Raw genomic sequence first — 15721 nt, 5'->3', positions numbered from 1 at the left:
CCCTTCCCCACACTGAGACATTAAACAAGGGCAAAAAGCCAAACAAACCACGTACATCAGCTGTGACTGAACTTGTGAGGTTGTGACCCAACGTACAGATCATAGGTTCTGGGGGTACTGACAAGGGGGAAAGGGTGGGCTGGGCGGGCTGGGTGGATGGCAGGCCTCTTGGAGGAGGTAAGAATTCACTTGGATCTTGAAGAAGTTAATTAAGGGTGGAGGAGAGGTTTCTAAAATATGTATCTGAAGATCTGACGTCAAGGTTAAGCCTGTTTGACTGTCGGTTGGACGTGAACCAAGGTTTACTGGGCTCGAGCACAGTGCCTGGCACCTTTTAGGTATACGTAAGGAGGAGGCCTAGCCCTTGCCAGCTGCAGCGTGTGTTCTAGCACGGTTGACTTGGGCACCTGCAGAGATAACGTCGTTATACTAGGAAAGTGTGACAGTGATGAATAGGAGGAACTCAGCAGTGAGGTATAAGCTCCTCTGACATTTTTATCAAGCAGTTAAAAACTACAAAGCAAAGACATTGAGTAACCCATTGTGTAAATTGGGAACTGCAACACTTGGAAGAGATGCCATCACCTCCTTAATTTCTTATTAATTTCCTGAGGGTGAAACTGATAGATGTCAACTAAGACCCCAAGAAGTCTTCTTACCCTTTCTGCCTCCTGGATGAATAGAGAGAAAAAGAATCCCTCCACCCTGTGCCGGACATTGAGTGCAGGTGTTCTTTTTTTAAAAAATTGTATTGAAGTATAGTTGATTTACAAGGTTGTGTTAATTTCTGCTGTACAGTAGAGTAACTCAGTTATACATATATATATATATACTTTTTCGTATTCTTTTCCATTGTAGTTTATCACAGGATATTGAGTATAGTTTCCAGTGCTATCCAGTAGGACCTTGTTTATCCTATGGATAGTAGTTGAGTGGAGGTGTTCTGATTGAGCTGGACTTCACTCCAGCTTCTTGTAATTTGGGGGACAGCTGACAGGATCTTTTGGAAGAAAAATGAAGATGATTTCCCTCAACAGATTTAAATCTAAATGGATAAAACAATTTTTAAAGAGTAAATATCAGTTAATATGCTATGAAAAAAACCATGGGGCAAAACCATGGGTCTGAGTACACAAAATAGTTGAAAACTTTACATTTGAAAACAGTATTAAAAAAGGTAAGGGGTAAACTTGGGAAAATATTTGTAGCATACATTAAAAAGGATTAATGTCTTTATAATATAAAGAGCTCCTATTCATTAATAAGATAAAGAATGCCTCAGTAGATAGCTATGTACGATATGAGAATTTCTCAAACACAAAGATTTACAGTGTGTGCCCTTGAGCACAGTGGAGGGAACGTGTAACTCCACTGGCAAAATCATTTGGCTTTGGGTTTAACTCAGAGGGCTGGAAGCATGCAGTCGCATATCATCACGTCTGCCTTCTCTGGATCACTTCTTTGGATGACTTACCAGCCTTCTGCCTGTTCAGTCCTGCTTCCCTCCAGCCCATCATCCTGAAACACAAGCCTGCTCACTTTCTATTCTGGAGGGGCTCCCCATTGCCTGCTGGATAAAGCCCAGTTCCCTTAAGTTAGGATTCAGGCTCCATCAGGAAAGGTGACCTCTGCTATCTCCCTGTGCCGTGGGGTTCCTGTGTTTTCCACATCGCTCCGGTTTTACACATGCTGATCCTTTCCTTCCTGTCCTCTGGCAGCTCATAAACATCCTGCAGGACCCTGACCAACTTTCTCCACCTCTGTGATTCCTTCACATCCCCCAAGCAGGCTGGTGGCACCCCTTGCTGGGATCTAGTGGCATTGGGACATCTGATAAACCTTGTCACTCTGTGGCATTGAGATTATTCCCCTGGTTGGCACTTAATACATTTTTGTTGACATCAGAATAGAAATTTTGCCCAGGGGGAGACTTTAAAGATTATCTAGTTTTACTTCCTCATTTAAGAGTGAAGAAAACTCAGGTCCTGAGAGGCTTTGGGAACTGGCCAAGGTCCTGAAGTTTGATACAACATTGAGGATTGGAACCATGCTGTGCAGTTTCTTCTGGAGTCCAAGCCTTATTCACTGGATTCTAACTTACAGACCTCTGTTAGTGAGTGTGATCATCTCTGTTTATGGTTACCTTCAAGCTCTTGCTCTTGCCAGAGTTATCAGAGTCTCTGCCCTCAGAGCTGCCCCTCAAGGGCTGTGGGACGAGGGTCAGCAAGTCACTGACTCCTCTGCTTCTTCAAGCAGTTGAAGGATTTCAACTAAATTACTCCTAAAATGTCTTTCAGAGAAATCATTCTGTATGCTCTCCCTTTCAAACTTTTCCTGGTTTGGGGAGGGGGTGGGATTTAATATATGTCTATTATGGACACTTTAAACAAAAAACCCTTCCACACACACACACACACACACACACACACACACACACACACACGGACACAAGGAGAAAGTTAGAAGAATAAGATAACATTTCTTCATATCCCCGCCACCAGAGATAACCATTGCTAGCATGGTAGTTTCTTGCCTTCTGCAAGTCTATAAATATATTTATTACATAATTGAAGTCAAATTATATAAACAATTTTTCCTCATGCTCTTGTAACTTGTTATCGGATTTTAAGCATTTAAAGCATTTCTTTTGAAAATCTTTTTTGGTCTGGCATTGCTCTTCATAAATGCAGCGGTGGAACGCATCAAAGGAATCTGCTACCAGCTGATACGTGATTAAAGTGGTGATAATAACGGATGCTTTTCCAGAGACAAGAAGGAAAGTTAGTGTGGGCTCTGGGGGTGAGACAAGCTGGGATCACTGAGCCACCTCTTTTTCTTTATTCTTAGATAATGAAGTTTAAGGTAGATGGGCTCTTTGAAATTCTGTACTTACAATGATTATCAGTGGAATTTTTCTGCAAGATTTTTGCCCTCATTTTACAGATGGGGAAACTGCAGCTCAGGGAGGGAAAGGCTCAGAGTCCCACAGTGTGGTAGGGGAGGAGCTGAGAGTTGAGCCCGCAATGAGGGCCCAAGTCCATGGTCTTTACGAGTATGTTCTGCTGCTTCCCATAGCATTGTTTGTGGTTCTCATCATTTCTCCATTGGCTGTGTCATCCAGGTTCACCCTCCTCCAGGCTGTCTCTTTCTAAAATACTGATATGACCATGTTACTTCCTGGCTTAAAACCCTGCAGGGAGCCCCCTAAGCCTGTAGGATGATGTCGCAAATCCCTAACCTTCTCTTAAAGGCCCTCTGGGACCTGGGCTGTGTCTCTTGCCATCTGCAAGTCCTGCCCATGTTGTTCCCTCTGCCTGGCTCACCCTCCTCCTGGCGTGGTTCATTGTCCTCTCCCCACGGGTCACCTCTTGGAAGGTCTTCTTTGTCCTTTGAGCTGAGTTAGGGACTGCCCCTCTTTTCTCCTTGCCCTAGTCACACATGTCGCCCCAGCCTGTGTGCCTGGCCATTCCTCTATAGGACGCTGAGCTCCTCGGAGCAGGGCCTGGGTCTCTTTGCTCCTTGTCTTCCCTTGTCAAGAAAGGTTACCACCACATCTAAACATTGAGTCAAACCTGGCAGTAATTGTGATGTAGCCACTTAATAGAAATTTTCAGGTAAATGGAATTATAGTAAAGCTTGGTTTTTGCACCCATGAAGTGTGAATTCTGTATTTAAAGCATTGTTCTAAAGATTTAAAAGGAATTACTTGGCCTCTGATGAAAGTTCAATAAAGATATTGATCGTTAAGTGTAGTTTTGAAGGGACGGTTTTTAGCCAGAGACTCAGGAATTCTAAAATTCTGCCCTGCTAGTCACTTACCGCAAAAGGGTGAGCTGTATACTCAGAGAGGGAATCAAAGTGTTCACAGCGGCACAAGCCCCTGATGACTCAATGCAGGGCTCCTGGTAAAAGGCCAGGCTGGAGCCTGAGCCCTGGAGAGGCAGCTGCGGTCTGAAGACTACTGCCTAGACCATGGGGTGTGAATCCTGGGTCTGTTACTTGTTAGCTCTGTGACCTTGGGCCATTTATTTAACTTATTTATACTTTGGCATTGTAATCTGTAAAATATGGATTAAAATAGTGCCCACTTTATACTATTGCCGTGGGGAGTGAATGGATAAAACACGTAAAGCACTTGGAACTATCCTTGGCACTCAGTATCTGCTCAATACATATTAGCTATAATGATGGTGGTGATGGTGGTGATAATGATGGTATTGATGGTGATGATGGTGATGTTATGGTAAGGACGATGATGGTGATGGTGGTGATGGTGTTGTTGATGGTGATGATGGTGATGGTGGTGATGGTGTTGTTGATGGTGATGATGATGATGACGATGATGGTGATATGAGCGATTATGGGGATTTTCCTTCCCATAAAGCTAAATCTTGAGATTCAGTCTTCTTTGACCATTTATATGGAGGAGGGAAGTTGAAGACTAGAGGCGTTGTGGACAGGTCAGGGGATCAGGACCTAGCTTAAGTTAGTAACAGAGGTAAATGAAGAAGGTTGAAAAGAAGAAAGTGGGACTTGTGAGTGGGCTTGCCCCAAGTAGGCAGTCTTTACCTAGGTTTGCTTATCACCTGGTATTGGAAAGTAGGAATTGCAAGATCTCAAGGTGGAGATTCAGAGAAGGTGGAGGTGGGAAGAGGAGGAGTGAGGTGGCTTGTCTTGGCTGTTCTACTTCCTAAAGCAGGAAAGGGAGGAAGGGAGGGAGACTTTGAGAGAATGAGCTAGTTTTGTTCCTGATTTTTTTAGTACGTGGACGCTGCCTGCCTGTAATTCTGTCCCAATATCTGTTTCTGGTTCTCATCCATCAGACAAGTAACTTCTACCACGGTGTGGGAGGTTGAGACTAAAAATGTGTTTAGAAAACCACACAGCCCCCTGGACGGCAAGTAGTGTAATGTACCGGGGAGAACACAGACTTTGGAACTAAGCAGAGCTAGTCTGTCCCTCTTTAACTATGGACTTTGATTAACTACCTGATCTCTTTGCATCTCCATTTATCTATCAGTGGAATGGGAATAATACATCCCCTGCAGGATTGCTGAAGATTGAGTGAGATAAAGCAATACCACACTTTTTCAGTTTCCTAGGGCTGACATAACAAATTATCACAAAGCTTAGAACAACAGAAATTTATTCTCTCACCGTTCTGGAGGCTCGAAGACTGAAATCAAGGTGTTGGCAGGGTCATGCTCCCTTTGAAGACTCCAGGGAAGAATCCTTCCTTGCTTCCTCCCAGCTTCAAGTGGCTGCTGGAAATGCTTCCTTGGTTGTAGCTACATCACTCCAATCTCTGCCTCCATGGTCAGAGTCTTTCTCTGTGTGTGTCTGTCTCCAAATCTCCCTCTCCTTATAAGGATACAGTCACTGGATTTAGGACCCACCCTAATCCAGTATGACCTCATCTTAACTTGACTATGTGTGCAAAGACCTCATTTCCAAATGAGGTCACACGCATAGGTACTGAGGGTTAAGATTTCAGCATAGCTTTTTGGAGGACACAGTTCAACCCCCTACGTGCATCTAGCCCAGGGAGTGGCATATTGTAGGTGATCAAATGTCATTCATTCCCTTACCTCTCCATTCTTCTCCCTAAGGCTGTAAAATTAGAAGTGTTTGCCTTCTGTCAGTAGCGAACTTTGAAAACAAATCGCTGATCTATAGCCTTTTGTTCTCTTTAGACACAGATGTTTTGTCTCCTCTCCATCAGTATTTTAATGTAACCCGTTTGCACTGCTTTTCAGTTGCCCAGTTTATTGATTTTCTTCTTATCTGATAGGTTCACAAATCAGAGCTTAGAAGGCTATTTCCAGTGCAAATGGAGAACTTGCATTTCAATTTGGTGCTAATGAAAATGTAAGATTTAGAATCAGGATGTTTGAGTCTGAAAACAGAATTGGTTTCCTGACCACCTCTGATAACAGCCTCTATGGACAGAGGCTGATTCATCATAGGTGAGTCATATGTGGCAACACACTTTGATTCAGGTTCCAGTAATTGTCTGGACCGAAGCTCCTGTTCCCAACCTAACTTGGCTTTGACTGTTTGGAAGGTCAGGTTGGCCTTGTTGGTCTGTCAGAAAAATTTAACCTTAACTACAGTGTGCATTGTGACCACAGTAATGAGGAATGGGTTAGTTGTCTTCCAGCTCCTACATAATGCATTAAATGTTCCCATAACCTGCAGCCACTTTTTTACTGAAGTATAGTTGATTTACAATGTTGCATAAGGTTCAGGTGTACAGAAAAGTGATTCAGTTATACATATATATATTCTTATTCATATTCTTTTCCCTTGTAAGTTATTAAAAAAATTGAGTATAGTTCCCTGTGCTATACAGTAGGATCTTGTTGGTTATTTTACATATAGTAGTGTATATATGTTAATCCCAAACTCTTAATTTATGCCTCCCCGCAACCTTTCCCCTTTGGTAACCATGAGTTTGTTTCCTATGTCTGTGGGTTTATTTCTATTTTGTATATAAGTTCATTTATATCATTTTTTTAGATTCCACATATAAGTGATATCTTATGATATTTGTCTTTCTGTCTGGTTTAATTCACTTAGTATGATCATCTCTAGGTCCATCCATGTTGTTGCAAATGGCATTATTTCATTCTTTTTTATGGCTGAGTTATATCCCATTGTGTATATGTACCACATCTTCTTCATCCATTCATCTGTCGATGGATATTTAGGTTGCTTCCATGTCTTGACTATTATAAATAGTGCTGCAATGAACATTGGGGCCTGCAACCATTTTGAATTAAACTTTTCACAGGTTGGCTTCTCTGGAAGCAGATGCCGAGACAGAATCGGGATATAACATGGTAACCAGTGTGCAGAAAAGTTGACATAGCTGGCCTGAGACTGCTATCCTTGGAAAGCCCTACTTACAAGGTTAGCCCTTGGCTGGCATCTGGGAACTTGGATTTCAGGACGATTCTCACCAGTTACTGAACTATGGGTGGCTCACCCACCTAAACTGTTTTTATAAAGAATATATTTTATGTTGAACACCTCATTTCCATCTGGAGTCTGGGATTTTGGTACATGCCAGGCAGAGGGTGCCTAAGTGACTAGTCCTGAATAACAACCTTGGGTACCGAGTCTCAAATGAGCTTCACTGATGGACAGCGTTTATGCTCATTGCTGCAGGAATTAAGCATGCCCTTTGTAGCTCCGCTGGGAGAGGACCTTAGAAGCTTGCTCCTGGTTTCCCTGGACTTTGCCCTACATGCCTTTTCCTTTTGCTGAGTTTTCTTTGTATCCTTTCACTGTAATCATAGCTGTAGAATGATTATATGCTGAGTCCTTTGTGATTTTATATGAGTCTTAGTGAATCATCTAACCTGGGGGTGGTCGTGGGGTTCCCCCAACACAATCAGATCACCTGTGAAGGGGAGGAGAGGAAGCAGGTTTGGGCAGAGAAAGAAGTCAAGTGTGATCCAGGCTGACAAAGCTTCACCTTGCAGAGAGCTGTGGGGCAAGTGTTGTCACCTGTCTGAGCGTCCCTCATCAGGCTAAATGGCTGGCCATTATGCTCTGCCTTGTTCTGTTACCAGATGTTGGCATGACCTAGGTGAGGTGGCTCTCTGCAGCTGATCTAGACCATGAAGTGGGAGGTCTACTGACCACACTGCCCGTAGCTGGACACCTAGTCCTTCCCTGAAGGGAGATCTGGGTGGTGCATCTCCTTGTCTACCAAACTTACCTTTAGAACTCATTATTATCATTTTTTGTCTCCTGATTATACAAGTAATACATGCCCATTATAGAAAACACAGAAACATAAAGAGAAAATTCATCAAGTAATTGCACTCAACAAAATTCTGGAATACTTTCTTCATAGGTTCCATATGTATATGGGTGCATATATATTATTTTAATGTAATTGGAATTTTTATGTATATACAGCTTTGTGTCTTCTTTTAAAATATTATACTAGCATATAGACATTTTTTATATTACTGAAACTTCAGCACGCAAAAGTCAGTTGCTTTTATATACATACACAATGAACAATCCAAAAAGGAAATTAAGAAAACAATTTAATTTACAGTAGCATCAAAAAGAATAAAATACTTAGGAATAAGCTTAACCAAGAGGTAAAAGACTTGTACACTGAAATTTACAAAACACTGCCGAGAGAAAATTAAAGACCAGTAAGTGGAAAATCATCCCTTGTCCATAGACTGGAAGACTTCATATTGCTATGATCTACAGATTCAGTGCAATCTGTCAAAATTCCAATGACATTTTTTTTTGTAGAAATAGAAAGAAAACCCATCCTAACATTCATATGAAATCTCAAAGGAACCCAAATAGCCAAGACAATCTTGAAAAAGAACAAAGTTAGAAGTCTCACGCTTCCTGATTTCAAAACTTATTACAGAGCTGCAATAATCAAGCAGTGTGGTAATGTTATGAAGACAGACATAAAGACCAATGAAAAGAATAGAGAGCCCAGGAAAAAAAAATCCCTCACATCTATAATAAAATGATTTTCAACAAGAGTGCCAAGACTATTCAGTGGGGAAAGGATAGTCATTTCAGTAAATGATGTTGGGGAAACTGGATATCCAAAATAAAGTTGGGGTCCAAAATAAAGTTGGACCCCTACATTATACCGTGTACAAAAATTAACTCATACAGCATCAAAGACTTAAATGTAAGATCTAAAACTATAAAGCTCTTAGAAGCAAACATGTGGGAAAGCTTCATAACACTGCATTTGGCAGTGATTTCTTGGATATGACCCAAGAGCACAGGTAACAAAAGAAAAAAAAAACAGATAAATTGGACTACAACAAAATTAATAACTTCTGTGCACCAAAGGACACAATCAACAGAGTGAAGGGCAGCTCGCAGAATGGGGGAAAATATTTGCAAATCATTTATATGATAAAAGGTTAATATCTATACCACATAAAGAAATCCTATGTCTTAGTCTGGGCTGCTATAACAAAGTGTCATAGACTGAATGGCTTATACAACCCACATTTATTTCTCACAGTTCTTTAGGCTGGGAAGTCCAAGGTCAAAGTAGATACGCCAGTAGATATGGTATCTGGTGAGAACCCATTTCCTGGTTTGTAGATGGCCATCTTCTCATTGAATCCGCCTTTGGCAGAGAGCAGAAAGAGCTCTGGTCCATTTGTCTCTTTATAAGGACACCATTTACCTTCCAAAGGCCCCATCTCCTAATACCATCACAAGGGCGGTTAGAATTTCAACATATGAATTTTGGGAATACACACAAACATTCAGTCCCTAATGTCCTACAACTCAATAACAATAATAACCAAACAACCAGATTAAAAAATTGGCAAGAGACTTGAATAGACATGTCTCCAAAGAAGATATACAAATGGCCAGTGAACACATGAAAATATGCTCACCATCACTAGTCATTAGGGGAATGCAAATCACCTCACGCCTGTTAATGTGGCTTTTATTTAAAAAAAAAAAAAACCAGAAAATAACAAGTGTTGACAAGAATGTGGAATAATTGGAACCCTTGTGCACTGTTGATGGGAATAAAAATGTGCAGCGTTTATGGAAGACAGTATGGTCATTCCTTAAAAATTAAAAAATAGAATTATCATATGACCCAGCAATTCCACACCTGGGTATATCCCCAAAAGAATTGAAAGCAGGGTCTTGAAAAGATTGGTATACTCATGTTTGTAGCAGCATTATTCACAAGAGCTGAAATTTGGAAACAACCCAAGTGTCTATCAATAGGTGAGTGGATAAGCAGATGTGGTGTATTCATACAATGGAATATTAGCCTTAAAAAGAAAGGAAATTCTGACATATGCTACAACATAGATGAAGCTTGAGGGTGTTATGCTAAGTGGAATAAGCCACTCATAAAAAGACAAATACTGTATGATTCTACTAATATGAAGCCCCTAGAGTGATCATATTCATAGAGACAGAAAGTAGAATGGTGGTCACCAGGGGCTGGGGAAGGAGGGAGTGGGGAGTTGTTTAATGGGTAGTGTTTCAGTTTTGCTAAATGGAAAAGTTCTGGAGATGGTTGTACAGTGTGGTTGCACTTAACACAACTCTACACTTAAAAATGATTAAAATGGTAAATGTTATGTAACGTGTATTTTACTCCATTAAAAAAAATCATTCAAAATCTCCTTTTAAATGGTTACCCATTCAGAACTTAAAGCTCCTAGAAAGCAAGAACCTTCTAGGAGGTCATCAGGCACACTTATGCTAAAAGATAGTGGAGTGGCTCCTTCAGTATTCTGAGGGAAAAAGATTTTGGACCTTGAGTGATAGTCTCAGCCAAGGTAACAATCAAACAAACACAAAGTAACAATATTTTAACACGTGAGAAATAAAAATATTTTCTAAACCAATTACTTGAGAACACATAAATATGGAAAATACTCTATCAAACTGGAAAAATAAATGCAAGAAAGAGGGAGGAATGGAATCCAAAAAACAAGAAAACAGTAAAGAGAACCCTAACGACAGCAGTGCACCAAGCCCAGAAAGTAGCCAGTCCTGAGTAGATCAGAATGTCAGAGACCTCTGGGAGTGATGATTTTAAGAAAAAAAAAAAAAAAAAAAGATGATTCCCTGCAACAGCTAATATCATTAAAGAAATGGGTGTATACCAGGAAGAAAAAAGAAAAGCAGTGAGAAACCCCAGGAAAAACAAAAAGTTACACAGGCAAGTATTGGTCCAAGTTGAAGCAAACTAAAACTATGGCATGATTTTGAAAATTGATAGTGTAAGAAAGGGCACTGCATTAAAAATATGTGACTTTTAGGGGCTTATATTTAGTTATACAAAATTACATTCAATTCCTTTATTATGCAGTGAATACATATGTCTAGTCATAATAATGATATTGCCTTTAAATTTTTTTTTATTTTTAGTTTTCAGAATTAACTTATAAACCACCACAAAGACTTAATTGTGGTTGCAGAATATACCTACACACATGTATGTATAAAATAAATTCTGGAGGGCAGAAGTGGTGAAAGGAGAGGTGGAAGCAAACATGGGGCACTAGTTTCACCAAGTTTCTTCTTTCTTTCTTAGTAAGAACACAAGAAATATTCTCTAAATTTAATGCCATAAAAACTGTTCCATTTTTTTAAAGTTAGACAAAGGTAGCTAACTGAATATAAACATTGAAATTGGGAGAAAGTGTAGGGAGGGTTATTTGTAGGCAACAATCCTTCAAAATTCGGGGGTAAAAATTCGTGAGCTAAAATCCACATCTGTCGTAGCAGTAATTCATAAGTAATGTGTAATGTTGACATATCAAGAAATAAAGATGTGTGCATAATTTTTAGAGTATTTAAGTTAACTCACCGCTCTGGTTCACTAAACCATAGAAACTGAAACCAGTATCTATTTAAGATAGTTGCCTCTGGGAAGTGGGGTTAGAAGAGGATGCAGAAGGACACACAGGATATTTGCTTCTCTTTTTAAACCCTTGGCTTCTGTTAAACACCTTTTTTTCCCTAGCAGGCATGCATTATTCTGCTTCTCAAAACTTGTAAAATGACTGCATGATTGGCCGTTATGGATAGAATAACTCATAGAAGCTTAAAATATTTAACCCTTCTTTGTGTTGTGGAGCATTTAGGATACGTCCCATTTGTGTTATTTTATATGATGTTCTTAAAAGCAGCCTTATATATAAATAAATCTTCATGCATATTTCTGGATCAAACCAACCTGTGTATAAGCTTTTATGTCTATTTTTGAATTATCTCCTGAGGAGTGAATCCTGGATATGAAATCACTAGGTTAAAGGGCTGAACATTTTAAAGCCCCTTGTTATGGACACGGACATTTTTTTCCCTTTCATTTTTGAGTATAGACATTTTGGTGAGAGCACTCCAAAGGATGGAAGTATCATAAAAATCTTAGTCTCTTTTAGTCCAGGCCTGTTTTCGAGGTCACGTTCTGAAGAAATTACTGGGTAACGGTCACCACGTAGCATCTCCCTTTCTGTACCAGTGGAGTGGCCTTGGGTCACCCAACCCACAAAGGAAGGCAGGGCCAGAATCACTTACATTTAGTCAGTGAGTGCCACGGATTAGGCCCTCTTCTAGTGACTTCATTGGACTGTGTTCATGTCTCATGTTTAATCCTCAGTACAACCTTTGGAAGGCTCTTGTCTCTGTCTTACAAGGGAAGAGCAAAGGCAAGGAGAGATGAAGTGATTTTCCCCAATGCCACACGGCCAGTGAGTAGCAGAGATGGGTCCCACACCCAGTGGTCTGAGTCTAGAGCCCAAACTTCACTCTCTGTGCTGTTACAGGCCCTTATCTGTGAGAAGCAAGTAGGCTGGGTCAGCCCCGGTCAGTGTCCACAGGAAGAGTGTAATCACACAAGGGGAGAACACATCAGCATCTTCTTAGCTTCTAGCATATTGCCTGGTACACAGTGGACACCCAGTATCTATTTGTCGACTAAACAGATAAGCCAAACTTTACACCAAACTCCTCTGCATTATTATTTTGTTTAATCTTCATGCTGTGAGGTATTTTTATCCCCATGTTACAGATGAGAGAACTGAGGTTTCCAGAGGTCAAGTCACTTGCCCAAAGTATAGAGCTGTTTCGATAGAGGAGGCATTGTAATTCAGGCCTGTAGGATTTTTTTTTTTTTTTTTTTGGCTGTGTTGGGTCTTCATTGCTGCACGCGGGCTCTCTCTAGTTGCAGCGAGCAGAGGCTACTCTTCGTTGCGGTGTGCGGGCTTCTCGTTGCGGTGGCTTCTCTCTTGTTGCAGAGCACGGGCTCTAGGCTGCTGGCTAGAGTAGTTGTGGCTCGCGGGATCTAGAGCGCAGGCTCAGTAGTTGAGGCGCACGGGCTCAGTTGCTCCGTGGCATGTGGGATCTTCCCGGACCGGGGCTCGAACCCGTGTCGCCTGCATTGGCAGGCAGATTCCTATCCACTGCGCCACCAGGGATGCCCCAGGCCTGTAGGATTTGAAACCAGAGCTGTTTTTATTTTGCTCAGAGTGTCTTTGGGAGAATTCAAGAAGTTAATTCTTGTGAAGCCCTTAGCCTAGGGGTTCTCAAAGGGTGGGAGCTTCGCCTGGGAGCTTGCTAGAAATGCCTCTTCTCGGTTCCTGCCCCAGGTCTAGTGACTCAGAATCCCCGAGGGAGGGGCCCAGCAATTTGTTTGCACAGACCCTGCAGGTGATTCTGATGTGAGCTCCCACATAGGAGCACAGCCTTAGCCCCAAGCCTGCCCCATGCTGAGTGCTTAGGAAGATGGCAGCTGCTGCTGTCTTTGGCATCACGTTCTAGATCCCAAAGAAATGGTGGAGGGAGGGGAGGAATGGGGGGTGTCTAGAACTTACTGCTTCTCACAGTTGTTATTTGGTGCCAGCCCCTTCTGGCCCATCAGTGGACTCACACTGGTCCCAGGATGTCGCTGACTGGAGCCCGGAGGAAGCCTTCGAGGAGGGAGAAGTACACTGGGCACATTAAGTGAAGCTCACGTGAACTCTCGAGCTCCCCCTGGCGGGTCATTTACTGGATTGCCTGGCAGCAGGCCTGCCTCCCGCTGTGTGATGCCTCCCCAGCCACGTGCATCCTCCAGGGTGATCCTGAAGTCCAGAGTGGGCTGCACCCCTAATGGGACGTGTTCCCAGGGCGGGGGGAGCGGACAGCTCTGAGGGAAGTTGAGGGCACCCTGGATTCTTCCTCTGCCCTCTGCAAAATTCTGCCCCACTCGAAACATTTCACAGATCCTTAGTGCTGCCTTAGGTTTGTTACATATTTGATTTGAGAATTTAACATTCCTGAGCACCTGTGATGTGCCAGGCTTGGGGTGGTTGGTCCTACTGTGTGCAAGCCTCCATGCTCAGCTCCTTGAAGTGCTTGCCCCGTTTAACTTGGGCCCGGAGAGGTCCAGCAATGGTCTCAAGGCAACCAGCTAATAGGTGGCAGAGCTCGGTCTAAACCCAGGTCGGTTTCACTAACTCTGTGCTTGTTCGGCTTTAACGCAGTCGTAACTTGACTTGAAAAATGTAAAGTGTGGCCACAAACAAATCTCTCTCTCTTATCCCCATAGGTTCTACCAAACCACGGCCTCCACACAGCAGGGTTCTTCGTGGCCTTCATCCTCTCCCTGGTGCTGACCTGGGCTGTGCTTTTCTTCCTGGTTCGATATCAGTGTTTGAAGGGAAGCGTGCTTACCAGACATCAGGTGGGAGTCCATGTGCGTCCTCTCCCTGGAGGGTAGTTGCTTGGTGGTAGACGTGAGGTTGAAGTTCATCCTTCAGTTCGGTCAGTCTCAACTCTGTATCGATGTCGGGACCCCCAGGGAACCGTGAGGCATGCCCATACCCAGGCCCTCCTGCACAGACTCTGACTGCTTTGTCCCGGGAGCCATGCCCAATCATTAGTAGTTTTTAAAAGCTCCCTGGATGATTCTAACAAACGACCAGGGCTGGGAACCCCTGCAGTCTGAATGAATAACTGAGCGCCCACCTGTATGGCCGGCTGTGCATTCATGCCACACCCTGACTCAGGTCCTGGTCTACACTTCCCTCTGAAAAGTCTTTGAAGACTTACTTTGTTTGACCTCAGGGTGAAGCCCGGATGCCTTAGCATGGCTTATAAAGAAAGTCCCCTGTGGTCCAGCTTCACACCTCAACTTCCGGCTCTACCCAATGACTGCTGAGCTCTCCACACTCACCTGGATGCTTTTATAATCCTCTCTCCGCTCTTCAATGAGCAGAACTCTGACGCGTCCTTTAAGACTCATCTCGGGCCTTGCCTCTCCTTGGAAGTCATCCCTGGCCACTTCCTGGCTAAGCTGGGGACTCTGTCTCTGGGTTCCTGCACTAGCTTTTGGACCCCACCCAGCATTTATCCCTACCTGTGAACTCCTCAATCTCTGTTTTCCTGTCTTGGCCTGGGTTCCCACAGAAGCACATCCTGAGACTAGGACCCAAATGCAAACAGTTTATATGGGAAGTGATCCCAGGAAGTAATGGTAGGAGGTGGGGAAGTGAGACGGGAAGGGAAGGCAGTCAGTCAAGCTTCCACTGTGGGCACCTGGGGCTTTATCCCACCCAGGATAAAGTCTGAGGGGAGAAGGAGCCAGGGTATTTAGCCATCAAATCCCATTGGTCATTGGTTGACGACAAGGGGGTGAGGGGGCCAGGACAAAGGGTAACGTTATTTCCCTGGCATAGGCTCTGAAAGCCAGCAGGAGTCTTCAGGGGAGGAAGCAGCATAGGTGTTGGCCGGTGGATCTTGGGCTAAAAGGCACTGAAACGGCAAGGGCGAGGGGACATGGATGAAGCATGGATGCTGGCTGCTGTAATCCCCATTGCCTGGTACAGAGCCTGGCGCTTAGAAGGCACTCAGTAAACGTGTGAAGGAATGAATGAGCCCCCAGCCAGAGGATGGGCAGACAGAGGAAGGAAAGCAGAGCACAGTCCTAGGGTGAGAAGGAACTGCTGGGACTGAGCACCCTGGTAGGTTGTTTGTTCCTTCGGGGCCATGGAGGCTGCAGCTGCTGTGACTCTGTCACCCAGAGGTCCAGCAACTTGAAAGGAACATGGATCATCTTTCTCCCTCGCCGTACAGTGAGGAAACTGAGGCCCGTGAAGCTCAACAGCCTGTTCACGTGGCCGAGTGAGGCTGGACCTGGCTTCCGAGGACCACCCTGCCGCCCTCTCTGGAGGCTGGCAGTCCTGTGCCA

General features: G+C 43.3%; 1 protein-coding gene across 1 annotated transcript in view; it reads left to right on the top strand.

The window, feature by feature from the left end:
• EVC2 (EvC ciliary complex subunit 2) overlaps positions 1-15721 on the top strand; it is a 142528-nt gene that overhangs the window by 17989 nt on the left and 108818 nt on the right. The window contains exon 6 of the mRNA XM_065877684.1: positions 14081-14215. Coding sequence (XP_065733756.1) covers positions 14081-14215 — 135 coding nt within the window. The remainder of the gene's footprint in view (positions 1-14080; positions 14216-15721) is intronic.

The sequence above is a fragment of the Phocoena phocoena genome, chromosome 5 (assembly GCF_963924675.1).
Source record: "Phocoena phocoena chromosome 5, mPhoPho1.1, whole genome shotgun sequence".
In the NCBI taxonomy this organism is placed as follows: Eukaryota; Metazoa; Chordata; class Mammalia; order Artiodactyla; family Phocoenidae; genus Phocoena; species Phocoena phocoena.
This window is presented reverse-complemented; position numbering and strand designations above follow the sequence as displayed.